Here is an 18,636-nt window from a genome sequence, read left to right as displayed (position 1 = left end):
TAATACCAACTTTATTTCATTTTGATAATGAGTGGCAATACACAACGGCAAGAAGCTCGGATAATTAACCACGCCCCATTCTCCAGCAAAGAAGATTATAATGTCACTTGAAATGAATTGATTGTCTGTCATTAACTGTAATGTATTTGGTTGTGTATGTTGTTTTTTCACAGGATGATAGGAGGGGTTGACCAACTATAATTTGTTTTTCTTTCTGTTCAAAAGATGGTTGGATTTTACGAGGATCACAATTTCGGTGGCCTGGCGCGTACCATTGAAAAGATGTTCGAGGCCGACCCGGAGTTTGGTAAATTATCACATTGTGGTAGGAAATTGATTGGTAAAAATGCTGAAGAACACCCAGAGCTTGGTAAAATATACAAAATAAACAAAAAACTCTCCAGGTCCTTTATGCAATCGCCATGTATAATCACGATATTTTGAGTACCTATCCTTCTTCCGGAAGCTTTCTTTTCCGTTGGCATCCAATAGTTCATATATGATATCGAAAGTATAAGTGTGCCAAGAAACATTGTGTTGAACGATGATGACGTCACAAACGACGTCAGAGGCCCAACAGCACAACACAGGGATCATATAATAGTATATTTATCTACTCCTATTCTCATCCAATATTTATAATTTCTAATTCCTGTGATGATAGAATCAAAATACCATGTCGGAGGATCTATATTTATTGTCAACATGACAACAATTGACTTATATTTTATCAACTTACAATTTGCAGAGAATGTTTATCGATAATGCTTTGTTTGACTTGAAAATATCATTGATCACAATTCGCATGCTTTTAAGTAAGTTATTTTTAAGTATTCTCCGATTCTTGTATTTAATAGGCACGTGATGGAAGCCAAGTTTCGTCAATGTTGTAGTTTTATGACAGCAGATATCCATGAATACACGGGAACCGATCTTTAATAAATGAACAGATGTCGCACACTAAAGAATATCTTTCAATCGCAATCACTAATGTTTGTTGTTGTAAAATAAAATTAAGAAAAAAAGATGATTATTTGTGAAAGTAAGAAAAAACCCACGACAAATCCTTCATCTGTAATTTGTTAAAGTAACAGGTGTTGTTTGTGTAGAATTCCATTGATATAACTGTGTTCACCTTGATTTTCAGTTCTGGGACATATCCTAGCCATCAGTATAAAATTGGTAGGAACTGTGTTTATCGCTTCCGATGATCCAATCAGAAAAGAGGTTACAAAACTGGAGCAGCTCATGTCCAATAGAAACGTCACAGACATTGAATCGAAACACCTGGACGCAATCAGAAAACTGTTAGACGCGTGAGTGTGCTGACTGTTTATACTATAATACTATCAACGTGTGTTATCAGTGTGTAAAGTTCCGTTACATTGCCATCTGACCGTATGAGGCAACTTAAAGTGTCGCCAAGGCAATTTTTTTTTCTGTATTTCGGGATATTTTCTTCAGGTTGTTAATGTCAGTGTAATAGCTGTAGTCAAACTCACCTACTGCATTACACTCTACAACCTGAGGTCAGATGAACATTAAATTTGGAATTGAATGCATGATTCCGGAAAGGGTGATATATACTTCAATAATATTTACATGTATTGTATACGTGTCTATGTAAAAGAAAGAAAGAAATAGATAGAAAGAAGGAAAGAAGACGGGAAATAGATGAAAACTTAATGTTGTATGATATTTATGGAATGACACGAAATAAACTGACAACTTTATCTAGTCAGAGCAAACTTATTAGAGATGACAAAAAATAACTGCATGGATAAAAATCTTACCATCTTATCAGGTGTGACAAAACAATATCTCCCACACCCCCCTCGTCGCTATTTAGTACTGACCTGCTATGGCATACTCAAATCTTCTACTGGTTGTGATATAAGAACTTCCATGTATTGATTTTTTTCTGCGTCTTGTTCTACGGAAATTGACGGAAATGAATCTTCCGCCCCTAATCACAATATTTAAATTTTTTGTATTAAGCTTACTTTTATATTTATTTTCGTTTTTTTTATTCCGTTGGTGTTCCTCCCCTAACATTCGTCCTTGGTGATATAACAAATGACATACTCTAACTTCTATTTTGTTGTACATTTGTTTTGTAAGTGCTTGTGCTACTACGGCCGTTATATTTCAGAAAAAATATAACATATATGAGTATATAAACATATAATGAGATGACGAAAGGTTTTGATTTACAGAGCTATCAAGAATTTTAAACAAGCAGGAGGTGATCTCCGGATGAAAGAGTTTTCGGCAGATCAGAAAAGTTGATGGCTAATTTCACAAATTACTGTTACTTTATAGGATTTAATGTTTTTATACAAACAATGATAGATTATAAGTACATAGTTTAGGTTTTTTTTTATTTATTAGAGACCTGCCTGGAGCTGTTGCATTGTGGGATGCCATACTACACATGAATCCCTTGGATGTACTGGCTATACACCAAGCTTTTTTCGGCTGTGCTTTCCTTGGGTCGTTCGTGAAGGGTAGAGACATCCTCAGTAGAGTAGTGAATGAATGGAATTCAAGCATGCCTCTTTATGGGTAAGATGGTGTGAGGGGGTATTGCTAAAATTAAACATATTACTTACAACATTTTCTGGCGTATTGTTATCAGAGATTCCCTAATATAATATGGACATGGATTCCCTGGTGTAACGTTGACTGGGATTCCCTGGTGTAACGTTGACTGGGATTCCCTGGTGTGATGTTGACCGGGATTCCCTGGTGTAACGTTGACCGGGATTCCCTGGTGTAACGTTGACTGGGATTCCCTGGTGTAACATTGATTGGGATTCCCTGGTGTAACGTTGACTTGGGATTCCCTGGTGTAACGTTGACTTGGATTCCCTGGTGTAACGTTGACTGGGATTCCCTGGTGTGATGTTGACTGGGATTCCCTGGTGTAAAGTTGATTGGGATTCCCTGGTGTAACGTTGACTGGGGATTCCCTTGTGTGATGTTGACTGGGATTCCCTAATATAACTATGGATGGGATTCCCCGGTGAAATGTTGACTGGGATTCACTGGTGTAACGTTGGCTGAGATTCCCTGGTGTGATGTTGAGTGGGATTCCCTGGTGTGATGTTGACTGGGATTCCCTGGTGTGACGTTGACTGGGATTCCCTGGTGTGATGTTGAGTGGGATTCCCTGGTGTAACGTTGACTTGGATTCCCTGGTGTGACGTTGACTGGTATTCCCTGGTGTAACGTTGACTGGGATTCCCTGGTGTGACGTTGACTGGGATTCCCTGGTGTAACGTTGACTGGGATTCCCTAATATAACTATGACTGGGATTCCCCGGTGAAATGTTGAGTGGGATTCCCTGGTGTGATGTTGAGTGGAATTCCCTGGTGTAACATTGACTTGGATTTCCTGGTGTGATGTTGATTGGTACTCCCTGGTGTGATGTTGACCGGGATTCCCTGGTGTAACGTTGACTGGGATTCCCTGGTGTAACGTTGACTGGGATTCCCTGGTGTGATGTTGACTGGGATTCCCTGGTGTAACGTTGACTGGGATTCCCTGGTGTGATGTTGACTGGGATTCCCTGGTGTAAAATTGATTGGGATTCCCTGGTGTAACGTTGACTTGGGATTCCCTGGTGTAACGTTGACTTGGATTCCCTGGTGTAACGTTGACTGGGATTCCCTGGTGTGATGTTGACTGGGATTCCCTGGTGTAAAGTTGATTGGGATTCCCTGGTGTAACGTTGACTTGGATTCCCTGGTGTAACGTTGACTTGGATTCCCTGGTGTGACGTTGACTGTTATTCCCTGGTGTAACGTTGACTGGGATTCCCTGGTGTGACGTTGACTGGGATTCCCTGGTGTAACGTTGACTGGGATTCCCTAATATAACTATTACTGGGATTCCCCGGTGAAATGTTGAGTGGGATTCCCTGGTGTAACGTTGACTGGGATTCCCTGGTGTAACGTTGACTGGGATTCCCTGGTGTAACGTTGACTGGGGATTCCCTTGTGTGATGTTGACTGGGATTCCCTAATATAACTATGGATGGGATTCCCCGGTGAAATGTTGACTGGGATTCACTGGTGTAACGTTGGCTGAGATTCCCTGGTGTGATGTTGAGTGGGATTCGCTGGTGTGATGTTGACTGGGATTCCCTGGTGTGACGTTGACTGGGATTCCCTGGTGTGATGTTGAGTGGGATTCCCTGGTGTAACATTGACTTGGATTCCCTGGTGTGATGTTGATTGGTACTCCCTGGTGTGATGTTGACTTAGATTCCCTGACGTGATTTGGCCAGCAATTCTTTGATGTAATATTGACATGAACCACTGACATGTCGACAGAAATTCTCTGACGTGACTGTGACAGGGATTCCTCGACGTAATATTAACTGTGATTCCCTGACGTGACTGTGACAGGGATTCCTCGACGTAATATTAACTGTGATTCCCTGACGTGACTGTGACAGGGATTCCTCGACGTAATATTAACTGTGATTCTCCGACGTGATATTGACAGGTAATCACTGACATAATGTTGACAGGGACTGTTGGGATCTAGATGTAATAGTCTAAGATTCGTCCTCCCGTTATGAATTTATGAACACAACCTCGTTATGATCCTATCTACTATAAATACTTTCATTTCCAGATACTTTCTTGGCGAGTATGCATTCATGCTACAGGAAACATTCCTCTTCCGGCGGGCAGAATGTGACGCCCGGCGGGTGAGTTAACTAATACCACATTAAGCGATGTTCTAAGGTAAAACATTTGACCCGAGATCTGAGAGCTGGTATAACTATTTTGCACATAGGAGTGTTCTAGAGTGAATTTTACACACTTCAGGTACTGTGGAAAATGGAGCAAACGTTATCATTATGATAAAGGTTATAACGCAATCATGGAGGTTTTAGATTTAGATTTTAGATTTTTTATTTGGTAAAACACAATATTAAAATACATACAAACATGTAAAATAATAATTTTGTTGAACCAGGATAACACAGTAAAGTCCGAAGACTTATTTCCGCTGTGGTCCCTTTACATAGAAAACGTTACAATACAACATAAAATACAGTGACCTTACATAATACAAAATGCACAAATATTATTGATATAAAATATATATTTTGTAAAGAACCTAAAACTATTTAAACTAAAAGTTTGGCAGGAATATCATTGTATCACAGAAAATGTATCCAATTATGAGGTATTTTGTAAAAAATCTCGAACAGCTTTTTTAAAACTTTGTTTCCCGCTAGACAAACGTATTTCCACGGGAAGAGAGTTCCAGGCCTTTACTCCGTTAAAATAAAACGTTTTTGAAATTTGACCTTTACAAGAAGGCACAACAAAATTCAGACTAGAATTCCTTGTACTATAATAGTGTTGGTCACAAACTTTTGTAAATCTGGACAAAAAGTAACTAGGACATGTTCCATGGAATACATTGTACATATGATTGAGACAATTGTTTTGCTCTATTTTCCACGTTTAAGATATTTAACTGTGATAACACATTTTTATTTATACTATCTCTAGGACTAAGGTTACAAATAAAATGCACACACCTATTTTGTGCAACTTGTAGCTGTTGTTTCATTTTTTGGCTCAGACCGTGGTACCAACAACAATAATCAAAGTGACACAGAACAAGAGAATTACAAAGTGTTTTCCTATACCCAATGGGAGATCTTTACATTGCCTATAAAGGAAGTGGAGTCAAGAATTAACTTTCTTTATTATGTTATCAACAATATGTTCACCTGTTAAGCACTTATCTATATCGATACCGAGATAGCGCACTCGATCTGATGTTTGAATAGGTTGGTCATTAATAGTTACTTCAAAAGAGTCTATTTTGCTAAGTTTTTGCTTTGTACCAAAAAGAATGACTTCTGTTTTTCCAAGGTGCAAAGACAATTTATTATTTACTAGCCAAGTGTGACAATTAGATAACTCCTCCGATAGTTTTGCCTTGATTTCATTAGGATTTTTGCTTGAAAATAGAATCGTGCTATCATCTGCGTATAAAAGTAATTTAGAATCTTTACTACTTGAAAGCTCCATGTCATTTACATAACAAAGAAACAGAATGGGGCCAAGAATGCTCCCCCTGGGGTACCCCACATGTTACTTTTTGAGATGAAGACATCGCATTTTTTATTGAGACAACTTGGTCTCTAGATGATAGATATGAAGAAAACCACGATGTACACTCGACCCCCATGGACTTTAGTTTCTCACATAGTATCTGGTGGTCCACAGTGTCAAAGGCCTTTTGTAAATCCAAAAGTATCATCAAGTTTATATCAAGTCGACAACTTACTCTCTAAAATTAATAAAAGTAGTTTATTTTCTACTGAGTCCCGTTACAATTGGTGCATGCCACGTTATATTTTTGAAATGCTAGATATGGTGTGTAGACATGGACGAATTATTTAGAAATTGGATTGTGACATGTTTCATACATACTGTAAAATCGTTATTTTTTGTGGGGGATTTATTATCATTGGTTTCGTGGGTACTCTTAATCCATGAATTCATATGTTTGCCAACTGTCATACTAGGTCTATTTGATAAGTTGTGGACCTTGTATTGAAGACGTGAAGCAGGGATGTAAAGAAAAAATATTAAACTCAAGCGCCGCGGAAAACTCAGTAAAGGTGTCTTGTTCCACCAGGGCAATGCCTCTGTTCACAAGTCTGTAATTGCCATGGCTGCCATTAACGACTATGGCTTTGAATTGAGCATCCGCCTTTTTTTGTCTGATCTCACTCCATCAGACTTCCATCTATTTCCAAAATTGAAAATGGCAATTTCCGGTATCCAATTTCGGTCAGATAGTGGCACATATGCAGTGGAGGAATTTCTGCAGGTCAGGAAAAGGACTTCTGTAAAAGTGGCAATGAGGCCCTTAGCATCGCTGGCAAAAGTGAATAGAATCTGTAAGGGATTATGTTGAAAAAATAATGCAATATGTAAACCAGTAGACAAACCTCGTAATTAGAGTAAGTTCACCTGTTGAGCTATATTCATCCACGAAACCAAATGTCCATGAAACAGTGATTGTTTTAAATATCGAAAATTGAGTCCACGAAAATACATAATTTTACAGTATCAAAATCTCAAGACATCATATACAGTACTTCATGTTGATCAAAATGTGTGTATCCAGGTTTCATGTGTATGCTTTGTGCATTTCGTATTCATGTATATGTGGTGATCCACGTGGTTCATATCACACTCCTATCTGTTTATCATTACTACTTTCGAACATCCTTTTTTGGGAATGTCGTGGTTGCTTAGGCAGTTGTAGAATTTCTAAGCTAGGCGATTTGGTTCCGTAGATCGTGAGTTGGGGCTCGGAAAGGGCACATGTCAAAAGTTGTCTTCTTTGTTGTCTTTGTGTTACTAAAAATATATCACACTATATTATATTCTATATTATATTATATAAACAATGACAAAAAATGCAATTTACTTTGATTTATAACAACAGTTTTACTTATTGATATGCGTTCCATTAGCGTCAGGGTTACTGTGGGAATGAAACTCGTTTGTCCACTGTGTTGAAAAGTCCATGATTATTTTAGTGAACAAACTTCTTATACTAATGCCTAATATCAGAAACAACATTTTACATCGGTTCCTTTATTCCGGAATGGACGATAAGTTAGAAAACAATTACGCTCTACACTGTTTCAGGCATTAGAAATGAACAGACACGATATCTTTGCTCGTCACTCATTATCACATGTGTACGAGATGCAGGGTCGAGTGGACGAAGGACTCGGTCTTTTGGAGGGATCAGAAGCTGACTGGAATGTAAGCATATAATGCTTTTACCAAATATACAATATTTTCCCCAATAAATAAATGCAGAGTAAGAAAAAAATCATGGTATATTTTGCTTGCCTCTCCAAAAACTCTAACCATTTCTTTTGTTCACGTTAGTAGGCACCATTCGGTTTTGGCTACAATTTTGGTTTCTGTTAAATTCTATTACGTCTTAATCTAAATAACACTTCCACCAAGATGGCGCTGCTCAAATATGTTCTGATAAATGTTTTAGGCAGTTCAGATTTAAACCCCGTACAAAATTTCAGGATTATTTCCTTGTCGCAATTCGGAACTATACCGCTCATCCCAATAGGAATGGCTCCGCTTATCACAATCACTTTCTCATATTTGAGAGTTATTCCCCTTACCACAATTCTTATTTTTTAATAAAAATATTCAGATTAATTTCCTATTATCGCCATGATTTCTCATAACTGAGAGTTATCCCCCTTATCACTACTCTTTTTTTAATAAAAATATTCAAATTTATTCCACATTGTCTCAATAATTTTTCATATGTATTGTACTTATCACACTATCATCCTCATTACCACTTAAGCTATCCCTTATTACAATTTAAATGTATTTTACGGAGTTCTCCCCCTTATATCAGCTTGCTGTAGTATTTGCGTGCTTTTTACTGCAGTTGTGAATTTTATATTTTTAATTCCGTGATAAAGTTTATCTGTTAATTTATCATTTATTATGTTAACATTCTTGTTATGAGAAATCTGTGTTGAAAATTCGCCGTTAAAATATGTTGGAAATAACTGGGATATGATTCTTTGGCAGGTGTGTGACAAACTAGCCTGTCATATGTATTGGCACGACAGCTTGTATCACGTTGAAAAGGTAACAATTATCGTCTTAATGTTGACCCACAAGGGTAGCTTATTTCTCTCATTTTACCTAGTTCTAACGTCCAACGACTTCAGGACGGCATAGTCATTAGAACGTCAGAATAATTCGGATCAATTGAATTTGAGCTCCTCAATGGTTTTGAAACTAGAGTCTTTTTATAAAACCCCAGTCCATTACATGTACTGGCGACATCAATATTACTTCATCACTACTTCCTAATATGATGCAAATTATATTTATTTTACAACAATTGTGAAACAAGTTTTTCCAACTTATATTAATCACACTTGTTAGCCCGGATAGAAGCATGAGAGTGGAGGGTGGGAGGAAACCGGAGTACCCGAGGAAAACCCACGTGGTCGGGCAGGTGACCCCTTACTTTTTCACGTCGGTTCGGGGAATCGAACCCCGGAAGTCTTAGTGCGTCCTCGACCACCCTAAACTCTATTCATATTACATTTAAGGATTTACGAGCAAATAATTTCAAATTCCGCGTTCTTGCTCCACCGTTTACATGCTCTAGGATTTCACTCATTTTTCGTATTTCTGTTGAATACTAACTTCCGTGCGTTTGTATTAAGAATCATTGGTCTTTTTCTTCTCTGAAGAACACAGTAAGGGAGAGTTTTACAATGACTATCAATGTATCGTCTATCTAGCAAGTATCAACCTGATTAAATACAGATATTAATTGACCACTGCGTGGAACGGAAAGTATTGGAGTGGTCAGTTAAGATATGTATTTTAATCAAAATGAGGAAGCATCATTTTACGTTTTTGTATACAATGTCTATTCATGCATTTAATTACTTTCTCTGTTTCACAATTACAAAACTTATTTCATGTATACATCTCGTTATTGCATTATACACCAATGCCAAGATGATTTAAACTATCTCTATTTTTGTTGCCTCGTTTTTGTATTTTGTACGGTTACTCTCGAAGTGTAAGAATTTGTATAAAAAAGTTTTTTTTCTATAAAGCTATGTGTAGTGATAATAACGAACTAATTTCATATTTGAGGAACTTTGTGATGAAATGTCTTTATCAATGTAGGTTTAAGTTGATTATGTGCCGATGTATATTACGACGATTCTATACTGGTTTTTAATTTTCCTTTCCACTCTTTCACTCTCATGGTGTAATTATTCATTGTAATGACAAGTAAATGAGGTATCCATTAACATCATGATGAGATCAACTGCATGTTTTGTGTTCATTATGAAATAATTGACTAATCAAAAATAATTTGAATTAAGGGCAATTATGAAGAAGCACTTGGGATTTTCGATAATGAGGTAAGCGACTGGCTGAATGAAACCATGTGTTAGAGTATGACAAATCAGATTTACTTGTAAGGAACAATGATATTTTCTCTTTTCAAATTACACGTACGTCATATAGGAAATATCAATTGTCAGTTTGTTTGCGTTGTTATATTATTATCGATTTTTGGCCGGGTGGCAGATAGTGCAAATCCGGGTTATGGATTCATTCCGGACATTTTTCTGGATTTTTCGGGCTTTGGAACTCAGTTATTTTCCGCAGTTTTGCAGGGAAAAGGGGTACCAGTTTTGTAGAATCAACTCCTCCTGGAGTGTTTGACGTAGAACCTTGAAACTTTGTAGGATGTTTATATATATGTTGAAAATGCGCACCTCCTATTATGGATTCATTCCGGACATTTTACCGGTTTTTCCAGGCTTTGGAACTCAGTCATTTTCCGCAGTTTGGCAGGGAATAGTATAACAATACCAATATTAAATTGTGTACAGCAATGTTTCACTGAATTATTTTCTATAATTATATCATCTTCAAAATAGTTCCATGGTACTCCTATTCAATATCAAGTTATGACGTCAAAATACTGTAAAGTGATTTAAATTTGCGGTGTCAAAATTTCGCGCTTTTCTTTCTGGAAGTTATTCGCGGGATCGTAAATTCACATTATACAGTTTATTTCATTGTAATAATTGATAGCAAGTACAACTGACCTATTATCACAATTTTCACGGAAGTTTTAAATTCGCGCTTTGAAAGCAAATTGCGAATATAGCAAAATATAACCCCCGCCAAATAAAACCACTTTACAGTACAGAGATAAAGAACGAAGCTGTTCCTAGCCCACCATCCATAGTGGGCTGATCAAATCACCAGTCGTCCGTGGTCCATCATCTGTCCATTTCTGAAACTTTTCTTGTTGTCGTAGTTTCTCAGAAACTACTACAAGAATCTTTCCGAATTCCACACATAAAAACACCTTGGGGCCCTAGATGTCCATTGTCTATTTTTTGAACATCTCCGAATTAAAAATGGCTGCAACTTCTTTCTTCAAATGCCCTTCTTCTGCACCAATTCATAAAATACAACCAAACTCTCTCTCTTATAACAAATATTCTGCATACTCCACAAATGAAACACCCTTAACTGTCTTATAAATACCATATAACATTGCACTCATCCCCCAACCCGGCCAATTGTGGCTTTGCACCATTTTCGGTTTCTTTCTTTGCGTTGTTATTGAATTTTGTTTCAGCTTGTCAAGCGGTATAAAGGTTCAAAGTCTATAGGAGATTTAGTCGACTGCAGCTCTCTATTGTACAGACTTGAGCTCGAGAGTAAGTACAGTTTGGAAAGTTGGAGATATGGAGTTGATGAGGTGTGATTAAATGTGAGATTTAAGGTAGATTCAGTACTTAGTATCAAAGATATCTTTGAACCAATAACGAATAAGTAATTAATCTAATATTAGTCAATTTTCAGTTGTGGAGAATGAAAATACACAATAGAAGGACGTAATATCAAATGTGTTAAAATTTTATCTGGTAAGACTGATCTGTGATGTTTAAAGCGGGACTTATTGTAGAAACTAAATTCTCTTGTGTGATATGTTTAATGATAATCAGATACTCGTTGTTCAAGATGAAATTATTTGATAGTCACAACAGATAACATGTTTTCTTAGATAATTTCCTGTCCTCGGATTTTCACGATAGATAACAAGGTTTATTGGTTAATTTCCTGTCCTCGGATTTTCACGTTAGATAACATGGTTTCTTAGTTAATTTCCTGTCCTCGGATTTTCACGTTAGATAACATGGTTTCTTAGTTAATTTCCTGTTCTCGGATTTTCACGATAGATAACGAGGTTTCTTAGTTAATTTCCTGTCGTCGCCTTTTCACGACAGATGACAAGGTTTATTGGTTAATTTCCTGTCGTCGCCTTTTCACGACAGATGACAAGGTTTATTGGTTAATTTCCTGTCCTCGGATTTTCACGATAGATAACGAGGTTTCTTAGTTAATTTCCTCTCCTCGGATTTTCAGGTTTTTCTGTGGGGAAAAGATGGCATGATTTATTAGGAATTGTTGACGATGGAATTAAGAACCACTTCAACTCGTTTATTGACCCCCATGTCCTGATGACGTGTCTAGGAGCCAAAGATCACGATGCCTCACAGTCATTTATGGACACATTCCGGAAATCAATCAGGTACTTTTCCCTCAGGGAAAGACCATGGAACCCCGTCAAACAAAATATTCCAAGAGGTTGTCCTATAACTGAAACGATTACATATGTATTGGACAATCTTTGTAAGTTATAAAGTGATTTCTGAAACTATTGTCAGAACATATTAGTAAATCAAATAATCTTTCGTTTGTAATACGCACAAATGTGAAACTAAAATTATTTGGACTGGGAATAGGGTTTGTATTGTATGTGATTATTGTCACAAACGTCATCAGTAAGAGGGGGACAAATGGTGTGGCTATTTATATAACTAGTGGACTATTGGAAGTGCATAACTGTAAGATGTTACGATATATATATACCTTCATTTGGGAAACATAGAGGGGGATATGCATCTGTACTTTTTTGTCCGCAGCACAAAACTTTCTGATGATTCCTCAACATATTTACATATATGTAGTTATTAGTTCTACACCTGATGAAATTTTGATGCTCATCGGCCAAAGTTAAGACCCTGACCCAGTCAATACAGGTACACGTGTACATATGTATACATCAAAAGATACGTCTTATTGGTAATGTTATACAGGAATGGACATGGCCATAGCAGGGGTGTATCTGAGAGAATTGTTCTTCCCCTCTGTGAGGCTCTACAAGCACATAGCGAGGGGGACTTTGGGAATGCTGTAGATCTCACCTATCCCTTGCGGCACGGATTCTTCAATTTTGGTGGCAGCAACGCACAGGTGTGTTCTCCTGTAATGTACATGTGTACTTAGATAAAATTGTGACGTACTCAAAAATACCCTTTTCTATATACTTAGCGTGTCGTTTTCCTTCAAATACTGTTGTTTTATACTGAAATTTTCTTCATACATAGCTGACAAATGTTTAGTTTGTACTTTAAGAAATACAACAGTGAATTTTCTTCTGAAAACATCTTTTTTTAAAGATTTTTTTTGGAAATCTTTCATCCCTGATGTCAATTAGTGCAAATTTGACAGAATTATAGCCTCTCATAACTTGGCATTAATTTGAAATTTGTTATCATACCACAAATACTTCCAATCAAATGCCATTAAATCTATTTGAAGTTGTCGCCTATGTAGTTTTGAAAGAATACGTGCATTGTAAATATTGATGTATTAGAAACTCCTTTTTCCTTGTAGAGAGACATGTTTGATCTATTTCTGATTGATTCCGCTTTGAAGTCAGAGAGAAAAGAACACAGAAACGTGGGCAGGTAATAAATCAGTACATATTTAGATAAACATTATTGTCCAACGGGTAGTTTGATTTTGTTTGTTATTGGCATGTTTTCGTTTTGTTCATAAATAAAACACTTAGGTACAACATTATCATAAAAATGCCATTATCAGATTTGCATTCCTCTTCGATAATCAAGACGTTTATTTCGTACCTGTTTCGACAACGTGAATTGAATTCTTCCTACGTGACGCCAAACTCTACATTGACGTCTACACTCTGTTTAATAGGCAAGATCATAACGGCAAAGAATCCATCTACATAGAGTGCATCTATACTGTCATACACAGCCACAAAACGATATGTTTAGTTATACATTATCTTGTTTCTGGTATGGATAGGCATTACCGTAAGTGCAATGTTATCAATACTTCGAGGTCCTTGGTTCTTGAGCCTTAAAAATATTTCAAGTCGGAACATTTTTTATCAACAGTACAGGCGTGCGCTAGTATGTCCCATGCTTTAAACTGGAAATGAGATAAAAAGGAAATCAAAACATGTGCTTGATTCTGATTGATCTACTTTTTCGAACAAGATTTTAGCGAAGATTATACAGTGACATGTCTTTCACTTTTGCGCTTATTCTACGAGATATTCTATTTTTTCTCTCACTTTTTTCAATGGATTGTTTTTACTTTCTTTAGGGATGGATTTTTTTTACAATATTTGTCATTTTTTGAAAATGGTATTCATATTTTCTTTTCATAATACTCATTTAATTTTTCGTTGTTTATTTCAGGATTAATACAAAAATATCTTCACTGCTAATTTCCATGTGACCCATTTTCTTATACAAGCTCACCAAAATGTCGTCAAAATGGCATCCCAAAACTCGCATGTTGCAAATAATTTATTATATCCCTGATAATACACAAAGGAAAACAATGGAAATAATATATTAAATGAACAGAGCACAATTCTCCGTAAGTATTTCATTAAAAATGGTCCGTAAATGAAGCCAGGAAAATTAATTGAAATGTGTTAGAAATATAAAGAATCTAGAATAAAATTACAAAATATGAAAGATAAATGGTACGTCACTGTGTTAAGTTCACTCGGCATTCATCATTAGGGATGTTTAATTCCACATGAACGCAAGAACAGATATGTTTAAGTCGAGATACGTTTAATACGCCCGTCGAAAGACGAGTCATATTAGGTTATAATGAAGGCGGGCACATTGATAACGTGTGTAGTTTTCAACGCATCAACTTTTAACTCCATATGGAAGTTAAATGTTGATTCACAAAAAACTAGAATTATAATATTCACAGAAAAGGAAACATAGGAATCAAGCTAGATCTACATATTCTGATGAACAACTTGAAAGTGCTGACTCCTATTCATACTTGGGAATATTATTTAACTGCAGTGGTAACTTCTGTAAGGGAAAGGTTATCGGAGCAAGCGTAGACCTATTTGTTTGTTATGGGAAAATCAGAAATATTAGTCAACAAACTGATCAACGACAGAAATCATTTGATACTTTGATATCTCTTATATTACTGTACTCAGATTTTTGGGATTGAAAACTGTACAAAAGTTGAATAAATCCACTTAAAGTTCTGTAGAAAAAAACTGAACCTGAGGTGAAGTACTCCTAATTTCATGGATTATGGTGCCACTGGACGCTTTCCTTCAAATACAATTAAGAATGGTGCTTTTCTGGCAAAAACTGATAACACAAAATGATAGCAAACTGTCTGTGTATGTATAAGTTAATGTTTCAGTTACAGGGAAGGGGTGAAGTAACTTTTAAATGGATCAGTTATGTAAAACAAATACTTCATGATACTGGTTTTAATTAAATTTGGTCCTTTCAGCATGTAACAGATGAATAATAACTGCTTGAAGCATTTAGTACAACAGAGTCTTCAAGACCATTTTATACAATAATTATATGATGATACTGAAAATAGTAGCCGTGATCAAGTGTACTCTACTTTAAAAGTTAATTATGGAATCGAAAAGTATGTTTTGAAACTAAGCCATCAATAAAGAAATATTATAATTTCGCTCATCCGATCTTCAGTTACTAGTAGAAACAGGTAGACGGACAGAGATTCATCGATTAGTAATTTATGTACTGAGGAAGTTGGTGATGAATTTCATTATCTATTTAAATGTAATGATCCAAGTGCTTGTCAATTTCTACGTGAAGTCTGTCCGAAATTCCCAAATTTACACAAAATGAAGGATATGTTTATCTTATGTAATGCTTTAATGATATATATATAATGTAACTAGCAATGAATATGTATAGCTAGTAGATGTATCCATTTGATCATCACACAACATTGCTCAAACGGAAAAATTTATGACATTTTTACTACCATACATTTACAAATTACTTTCGTCGATATAGGCTGAAATTTCAGTTGTGAATAGCTCTAACACGGATTTTGATTTTTTTAAACTGAAGTAAATAGAAAGTATTTGTCATAAAAGTTAGCGAATCCTTGATCAAGAGTTTTCAGTTGTTAATCTTCAAATTTTAATTGCTACAGTAATAATCGATTGTTCTGTTCAAATGTATTTTCAAATTCTAGATCTTCTCGCAGTTAATTTGGTATAAATCAAATCCAGGGGTGTCTTTATCATACGCCCCTGACCAAATCAGATTACTGCGTCGTAAACTGTGTATAGGTCATAGAGTCAGACGATGGAAAATTACTGGCCCGTCCTTCAGAATAACTGACCATATGCACTCACATCATAAAATGTTACGTTTTTATTAAACAAATATTGTTGAACTGAATTGTACATTCTGATTGTTATAATAATCGTAGGAAGTGGTTGTTTTTTTGTGATTTTGAACATGGATATTTATTTTGTCACGGATTCAAATTTGAAATACGTCCGACGTGATATGATGTGTAATCTCTATGTAGACTACAACAGATGCTTAAATAATTATGTCTGCACGGATCTCCGAGTAAAACGGTACGTACTTAGTCTGTAATAGTAATTTGATAAAACCATTCATCCTGTGGGCTCTCGTGCCTGCGACTCGATAAACGCTAAGGGGACGTTACCCATGTTATCCCGTAGAATAGCTGCATAAGCAACTAGTTTTCAATGGATCAACTTCAAATTTCATAGGGAAGCTTATAACCAAGATAGATAATTTTTAGACTGTAATTTACGTAGTTATGGTCCCTTATTCATCCTCTCGTTATCGCAAGTAGTTTCCAACGAATCAACTTCAAACTTTATCGTTACCATAATAGCTTGGACAAGACCGATGACCGCAACTTTCGGACAAAATATTATGGAGTTATATCCCTTTATTAAATTACCGAAAGATTGTTCGCTCAATATCTCGATTAAATTTCAACAGATCAAGTTCAAACTTGATAGGAAGGTTAATTACCATGATCGTACTGACAAGTCCGAAGGTCGCATTTTCCTGACTGTAATTCACGGAGTTATGGCCCTTTATTCAATTATCAAAACAGTTGCTGCTCGACATCTCGATTAATTATAAACGGATCCACTTCAAACTTCATAGGCAGGTTTATTTTTCCTTATAACCAAAAAAAGGTTGGATAACCGCAACTTATGACCTATAATACACAGAGTTATGGTCCCTTATTTCAATTACCTAAACAGTGTCCGCTCGATATCTCGAGTTGCTTCCAACGGAAACACTTAAAACTTCATAGGGAGGTTCATTACCACCAAAGCTTAGACAAGCTTGATAACTAAAATTACTCGCCTGTAAATTTATTGAGTGATAGCCTTTGTAAAATAGATAAAACAAAAATTTGATATTTTTCGTGGACTCTCTCGGAATTTTATCGCCATTGACGATTGGTGGTTTAGTTTGGTTTCCTCCACCATTACATAACCAACATTGTCTGTAAATGAACATCACTCATTTTACCTAAGGCAAGCGCACCATAAACAGCCGCACGGAACTATTATTAAACGATGATAGATTGGAATTTCACAGTTCGTTCTACGGAAAGCTCCCGTGAGTCAGCTGTCCAAGGCTGATCATATATGCGGTGTGGTGGTATTTGTTCTATCTTTACCCATAGTAAATTTCAACAACCAGTACCTATGGGGCCTAGTGGCGCTTGGTATCATTGGGATAAACATGTTGTCTTTATTCCAAGCTATTTCATTTTCTTTTTAACAGGCATCTACTAGTGGAGAGAAAGGCTTTTAAAGAGAACTCTCCAATGACGGATCGCTTGTTGGAAAAGATACTGGTTTCCCATGTGAAATAAACATGGCTTCAAATGGTTACAAAACCTCTCCTTCACATTTTCAGAGGAAATATCTTACACTGGGTAGGCAAACCAGAACTTCAATTAGTAAACATTATTCAGAGTATCGACTGAAAATATGTGTTAGACGTCATAACAGGGAGAACAACACAACAGGATAAATTAACATAAACTTGTGGCTGTTGAAACCTTGTCCTGCAATGGCCTTCATGTCAGCGAGACCAAAGGTATTGGGTCTGTGAGAAACATTGATGTACGTATTGTACACAGGAATGAGAAAAACAGAAAATCTGAGTTGATAGTGTGTTGTACCCTAGTAATATCCAGAATATACCCAAGTTTGGAAACCTGACGTCACTTCTGGGTCACGGCGACGCGTCAGATACCTTTCCATTTACAATTACCACCAAACATGTTTGTGTTCTAGACCCTGTTGGTAATTATATGTGATTATCAAATCAATAAAGATAACTAAAAAAGTTTAAAACCAGGTAAGTATCTACACTTTCACTGTACCATAGGATGAATCAGGAGTATGACAGTCTTCAAGAGATTCCATGAAAGGATAGCATTCCGGGAAGCATTGAGAAAGGATTTATCGCTCGTCAGAATAGATAGAGCAATCAAAGAGGAAGACACAGTCCTCAACAACATATAGAATCCAAACACGTAGGCGTAAACTGGTATATAGACTGTAAACACTTAGGCGTAAACTGGTATATAGACTGTAAACACTTAGGCGTAAATTGTTATATAGACTGTAAACACTTAGGCGTAAATTGTTATATAGACTGTAAACACTTAGGCGTAAATTGTTATATAGACTGTAAACACTTAGGCGTAAACTGGTATATAGACTGTAAACACTTAGGCGTAAACTGGTATATAGACTGTAAATACTTAGGCGTAAATTGTTATATAGACTGTAAACACTTAGGCGTAAATTGTTATATAGACTGTAAA

The 18,636-nt window shown here is 36.3% G+C and overlaps 1 protein-coding gene across 1 annotated transcript; it reads left to right on the top strand.

Moving 5' to 3' along the window:
* Positions 1-225: 225 nt before the first annotated feature.
* On the top strand, positions 226-17,673 carry LOC132547122 (tetratricopeptide repeat protein 38-like). The gene is made up of 11 exons (XM_060210877.1): positions 226-370; positions 1,148-1,316; positions 2,392-2,565; positions 4,646-4,721; positions 6,680-6,874; positions 7,705-7,824; positions 11,237-11,318; positions 12,028-12,193; positions 12,762-12,918; positions 13,342-13,415; positions 17,583-17,673. The coding sequence occupies exons 1-11, from the start codon at positions 226-228 to the stop codon at positions 17,671-17,673; spliced, it is 1,449 nt and encodes a 482-aa protein (XP_060066860.1).
* The last annotated feature ends 963 nt before the right edge of the window (positions 17,674-18,636 follow it).

This window comes from Ylistrum balloti, unplaced genomic scaffold (genome assembly GCF_031769215.1).
Source record: "Ylistrum balloti isolate Yb309-2 unplaced genomic scaffold, AGI_CSIRO_Ybal_v1 Utg369934, whole genome shotgun sequence".
Lineage (NCBI taxonomy): Eukaryota > Metazoa > Mollusca > Bivalvia > Pectinida > Pectinidae > Ylistrum > Ylistrum balloti.
Note: the sequence above shows the minus strand (reverse complement) of the source record. Positions and strands in the feature narration are given on the sequence as shown.